This window comes from Ceratina calcarata, unplaced genomic scaffold (assembly GCF_001652005.2).
Source record: "Ceratina calcarata isolate Rehan_Ccalc_2016 unplaced genomic scaffold, ASM165200v1 scaffold127.2, whole genome shotgun sequence".
Classification (NCBI taxonomy): Eukaryota; Metazoa; Arthropoda; class Insecta; order Hymenoptera; family Apidae; genus Ceratina; species Ceratina calcarata.
The window spans coordinates 1,251,894-1,257,421 of record NW_017133727.1 but is presented as its reverse complement, the minus strand read 5'-3'; the positions used below and the strand labels follow the sequence as shown (position 1 = coordinate 1,257,421).

General features: G+C 34.9%; 2 protein-coding genes across 4 annotated transcripts in view; one reads left to right on the top strand and one right to left on the bottom strand.

Annotated features, from left to right (window-relative positions):
* The first annotated feature begins 241 nt into the window (after positions 1 to 241).
* On the top strand, positions 242 to 4,202 carry AIF (Apoptosis inducing factor). Of its 2 annotated transcripts, XM_018030601.2 has the most exons (13): positions 243 to 630; positions 1,095 to 1,199; positions 1,281 to 1,387; positions 1,518 to 1,578; positions 1,664 to 1,824; positions 1,885 to 2,015; positions 2,163 to 2,338; positions 2,400 to 2,591; positions 2,666 to 2,859; positions 2,941 to 3,193; positions 3,262 to 3,446; positions 3,540 to 3,740; positions 3,828 to 4,202. In XM_018030601.2, exons 1-13 carry the CDS (start codon positions 507 to 509, stop codon positions 3,897 to 3,899), a joined length of 1,962 nt encoding a protein of 653 aa, XP_017886090.1. In that variant the 5' UTR covers positions 243 to 506; the 3' UTR covers positions 3,900 to 4,202. The 2 variants fall into 2 exon arrangements, with proteins under 2 accessions (XP_017886081.1, XP_017886090.1); XM_018030592.2 differs by having other exon boundaries at positions 242 to 630; positions 1,095 to 1,387.
* A 98-nt stretch (positions 4,203 to 4,300) lies between these two features.
* The window catches only part of LOC108628558 (protein broad-minded), a 4,983-nt gene continuing 3,755 nt past the window's right edge, over positions 4,301 to 5,528 (bottom strand). For both annotated transcript variants that reach the window (XM_026815912.1, XM_018030558.2), the window contains exons 7-9: positions 4,907 to 5,084; positions 4,614 to 4,829; positions 4,301 to 4,551 (exon numbers count right to left, since the gene is read on the bottom strand). In XM_026815912.1, coding sequence (XP_026671713.1) covers positions 4,444 to 4,551; positions 4,614 to 4,829; positions 4,907 to 5,084 — 502 coding nt within the window. In that variant the 3' untranslated portion in view covers positions 4,301 to 4,443. The remainder of the gene's footprint in view (positions 4,552 to 4,613; positions 4,830 to 4,906; positions 5,085 to 5,528) is intronic.

Genomic DNA, 5,528 nt, shown 5'->3' with positions numbered 1-5,528 from the left:
ATATTACATAGTATTTAAATGAAAGTTCAAGATACTAAACCGATCAAGTTTCGTAGATATCGTATAATTTTTTATGAAAACCAGATAACCCGACGTTTGTTGAATAATATCAAGCTTTACAGAACAAGAGGCAGAAATAAAGAAAAGATTATATAGAACGGTTAACCTTGTGATATACATTTACATGATCGTGATTTGAGATTTGAATCGTAATTGAAATGAACTTGCGCGATTGTCATCATAGCATACGCGCGGCTGTCATTCGTTGTCAAATTGAGTTCGTAACAAAAATTCAAACAAATTTCTACGTCTATTATTTCCTTAATGCAGTGAAACAATCATTTCCGACATAGCGGTATCAAAATCGAAGTGATCGCGGTAGCAACCTGGTTGCTAAATAAATTTGGTAATGGAGTGTCCCGTGTCGTTCGATTATAAAGGGAAAACTATAGAGCGGCTTCCAGTCGTGCGCGTGGATAATAGTACCGGGTGCACGCGCCACCTCCATGTTGCGTAAGGCCAGAATTGGCCCGTCAAAAATGTTAAGCTACGGCAGAGTTATAGGACGATTGCCAAAACTTACCAGGCATTCGCACGCTAATCATTTCTGTCGACCTTTAAAGTACGTTGGTAAGTACAGGACACGCTTTCACACGCGAGATAATGAGGACGTTTTAAGACACAGAAACGTTTCTTCTGTTTTTCATCATCTCCCGTGTTTTCCAGTTAACTGTTTAATTGATTCGCGCCTCGATATTTAAATCGGAATAGTTAACAGATTAATTCTACGATTACACGTTCCCGACTTTGTGATCACACTTTTTTATTGATACTCTGTTTTATTCGCGTATCTGCACGTTCAGCCGAAAGAACACCACGCGATATAACCTCGAAATGCAGAGATAACATTTCCGAATGCTGTCACTGATTAAAGTAATTTAATGATCTTCTTATATTATTTCCTATCACACGTGTCTTTCGGTTTTAAATAAAATCATTAATAGTTTTATTTATACTTGCACAATTTCGTATAATTATCACTTTTTATCTGTTTGTTATTTTAATTATTGTTAATGAATATTTAATTATTCTAGGCATTGTCAGTGTTCATAATTTGTGGTACAGTAGCAGTTCAAATGACAAGAAAATATATAGAGCTCCAGGAACCACCATAAAACCTGAAGAATGTGTACCTGAAAGTACGTATTCTAAACCAAAGAGACCTGTCCCTTTTTGTGAATCTCAGCCTAATGCATCTTGTCCACCGTCTTGTTATGAAGTTTGTGGGAAACCAGATGATTCTGAAAAACCAAGCGATAAGAAGCCACCTCCACAACATTGGAAGATATTGGCAACTCTTCTCATAGCTGGAGTCACATTGTACGCGGTGTGTACATAATAATTTTGTTAATTTTATTGAATGTTTTATTCTGTGTAAAAATCCTCAGTCCAACTTTGAAACAATTTTTTTTATTTTTTTTTTATTTTTGTAACATTCTTATTTAACAATCATTTAGATATCTTCCTCGAGTTGGTTTTCCACAAAGAAATCAGATTCTCAGAAGGCTGTAAGTAAGAGTAAGTTGAACAATAACTTCTGATCATAAAATATTTTCTCATTTGTAAGACAGTATAATCTTAATACATTTTAATGCGTTGCCAGGTAAAAAGGATGAAAAGAAACGGAAAAGGGCACTGGATAAAATTAAAACGCCGCCTACTTCTAACTTAATTCCTTCAGAAATTCCTTACCTCTTAATAGGAGGAGGAACAGCTGCATTTTCTGCATTTAGGTCTATTAAATCTAGAGATCCTAGAGCTAAGGTACATCGCGGTTTTCATATTCATGTTATTGAATGAGAATATTAAATCTATTTGCTTTAGGTTTTAGTAATATCGGATGAAGGAGACTTGCCATACATGAGACCACCATTATCTAAGGAACTTTGGTATAATAGAGATAGGAAAACAACTGCGCAATTACTTTTTAAGCAGTGGAATGGTGCTCAAAGAAGGTGAGTCAGGAAAATGGGATAATAATCAAATAAGCATTCATCCCGTCCCGACGGGTCCATCATCGGATCCTTGCACACCTCTATTGATCATATTAATAAAATAATTTATTATCTTGTTAAATAATCGATTGTTCGTTATACTTTCAGTGTGTTTTATGAACCGCCTGAGTTTTATACACAAATTAAAAGTTTGAGTAATTCTGAGAAAGGTGGTGTGTCTGTAGCGACGGGTTGGAGAGTTAAAAAAATTGATGTTCCAAATAAACTTGTGATACTCGACGATGGTTATCAAATAAAATATGATAAATGTCTTATCGCGACTGGTAAGCATTTACTACTGGAAATTCAGAATTATATAGGATTTTATTAACAATGTGTGCGCAGGTGCGTCGCCTAAAAATCTTCCAGTGTTTGAAACGATGCAAGATGAACTCAAAGAGAAAATTATAACGTTTAGAACGAAGCATGATTTTCTTTATCTGGAAGATATTGTGCATAATCCTAAGTGTAAGAATGTAGTAATAATTGGAGGAGGATTCCTTGGCTCAGAACTTGCTTGCTCACTCGCTCGTAATTGTAGGTATTTACTCAATTTTATTATACACATTTAATCTTCTTATTAGTCGTAAAAGAATTGTGTTTTTATCCAGTAAGCGGAGATAAAAAGGTGTATCAAGTGTATAAGGAGAAATTTATAATGGATCAAGTATTGCCACAGTACCTAAGCGAATGGGCAACGAAGAAAGCAATCTCCGAGGGTGTTCAATGTATTTCTAGTTCCGAAGTAGAGGATTATTCGTATAAAAATGGGAAATTGTCTCTTGTCCTTTCGGATAATCAAATTGTACATTCTGTTTCTTTGCAATACTAAGTGTTGCGTCGAATAATCATGTACTGATTTATTTTTATTTATTATTTCGTTAAGGTCGATGCTGATCAAGTGATTGTAGCAGTGGGCGTTGAACCGAACACTGACTTGGCACACGTCTCGCAATTAGAAACGGATCATGAGATAGGTGGTTTCCTTGTCAACGCGGAATTAGAAGCGAGGAGCAATTTATGGGTTGCCGGAGATGCAGCTTGTTTCTATGATGTCAAACTTGGTAGAAGAAGAGTGGAACATCACGATCATGCTGTAGTTTCAGGGAGATTAGCAGGAGAAAACATGACTGGTGCAAGTAAGTTGAAACTTGTGGAATATAAGCAAATTAATATGAACTGGTATTCATATTTCTGTATTGATTAGGAAAGCCGTATCTGCATCAATCAATGTTTTGGTCCGACTTGGGGCCAGAAGTTGGATACGAAGCGATTGGAATTGTGGATTCGTCACTGCCGACTGTTGGTGTTTTTGTAAAATCGTCCGAGTCTGATAATAAAGTACAATCCGTCAGGAATACACATGAGACTACACAAGTCTCAGATAAAAAGGTAATGAAATTTGTTACGATTCAATTTAATTACGATTGCAATTGATTTTTATATGGTCTCGTAATGCAGACACTAAATTTGTTGCATACGCAGAATTCACGATCAAGCCCGCAAGGAGATGCTAAATCGGAAAGTGATGATACAAAAGTATGCAGAGACGATGATCCAAAACCTGCGGATAAGCCTGAGGTGTATGATGATTTTGGAAAGGGAGTCGTTTTTTATTTACGCGATGATATCGTGGTCGGGATAGTTCTTTGGAATATTTTCAATCGAATGCCAGTCGCCAGACAGGTACGTCGTAAAAGAAGAAACAAACAAACAAAGTTCATCTTTTGCTAATTGATCATTATAAAATACATGATGTACGATCTGTTACAGGTTCTCGCCAGGGGTACAAAATATGATGATCTAAACGAGGTAGCAAAACTTTTTACTATTCACGACGACTGATCCTATTAACGCAATAATTTCCATGACCACATGGTGTCATTACTGTACATAAGGTTTATTTATCTATCCATCAAGTTCCAAAATATTTTACAAATAAAAAAAATCTGCAAACCGATTTCTCATCCCTAAGTTCGAAAGGTACGATTTGTATAAATATTGCACATACCACGTACAAAGTATTTTCAACAATAAAAAATCTATACATAAGAGCATTCATACGATACGCGAATGAAATATGTTTATTGAACTATTATTAGATGTGGATTTTATTAGCAAATAAATGAACAGTTGTTTTATTAGTTATTTAATCGAAATATAATATTATTTTCACTTTTCTAAATGTACATATGCATGCAGTATTTATTTCTATACATGTTGGCATTACGTACAGCATGTAATGAATATTTCACAAATTATTATTATCATTATTTAACAGATCTCTATACACATTTACATAATTTTTGCCGCTACTTCGCTAATGTAATGAGTATTTATTAAAACAATGCAATTCTTCATTTTTGATATAACAAAAATAGATCTTTATTTAACTGAACCCTTTGAGCGCGAATTTCGGCAAAATTTTATTCCCGTATCTCTTATCTAACATATCCATAAACTTAAAGTAATGATGACATCGATAATCTTCGAAGTCCTATAAAATAACATTCCAAACATAGTATGTATTGAAGAACATCAAACACATTGTATACGTACTATGTAGTCGGGCCATATCCTTCTAGCTGTTACATTTTCCATAATTGCACGTTGACAATGATTTAATAGCGATGCGCAGTAGTATATTATATAATCAGGTGAAAACAATACGCAAACAGCGATAAAATGTTTAATTTCCGACCATGGTAGAAAACCCCAGAAACATTGCAGTACCATTGAATTACATATCAGAGACCAATTCATTCCAGAGGTACTCTGCAATCAAACAAAAATGATTCTAGTTTAGTTTATTTGATTTTGATTAAGCATATCTAAGTTCAGTTTGCATTTACCTTGAGGGCAAATTTAGTATGTGCAAGCTCGGTGCTGACGATGCTCTCTAGGAGTTGCATGAACGTAAATTGTATACCACATTCCTCCCTAGTGTACTTGTCCACCACTTTTCCCAAATTAGGCCACAGGAACATCGTTATCGGGAATTGAATCAATTGCGTGATAAACGTCTTGCATCTGCAAATTTTAAACTATCATCGCTAGACTGCGGACTTTTATTCAAAATGAAACATTTATGGTACTAATTATAAAAATACGTCTCTTTGATCGTTTTTAAATATTGTGATGTACAGTCGGCTTTTAGTATTTATATTTACGTAGCAAGCAATTTTTCTATAAATTCATCAAATCCCTAATCTAATCATAACTGGTGATTAAAAGGTCGATGATGATTAACGATTATCTCATACGCATTGTTATTACGATGGTGACCAAGTTTTCAACCTGAGACCTGCCAGTGATGATACTTTGACTAGCTAGAGTTACCCGTACTCATACCAGCAATATTGGAATCGTTTCGTTGACAAATTTTTGTGACTGAAAATGATGTTAACGAGACGCGTTTCGAATTTGCTAGTAGGGGTGAATTCGCGGTCAACTGAGGCAATTTTTTATAATTTA

What these genes read in the sequence shown, in the direction of transcription:
- AIF (XM_018030592.2), top strand. Translation starts at nt 507, where the DNA reads ATGTTGCGTAAGGCCAGAATTGGCCCGTCAAAAATGTTAAGCTACGGC. An exon ending in TTGCTCACTCGCTCGTAATT is followed by an intron (nt 2,592 to 2,665) that starts GTAGGTATTTAC and finishes GTTTTTATCCAG; the next exon opens with TAAGCGGAGATAAAAAGGTG. An exon ending in CACAAGTCTCAGATAAAAAG is followed by an intron (nt 3,447 to 3,539) that starts GTAATGAAATTT and finishes TTGCATACGCAG; the next exon opens with AATTCACGATCAAGCCCGCA.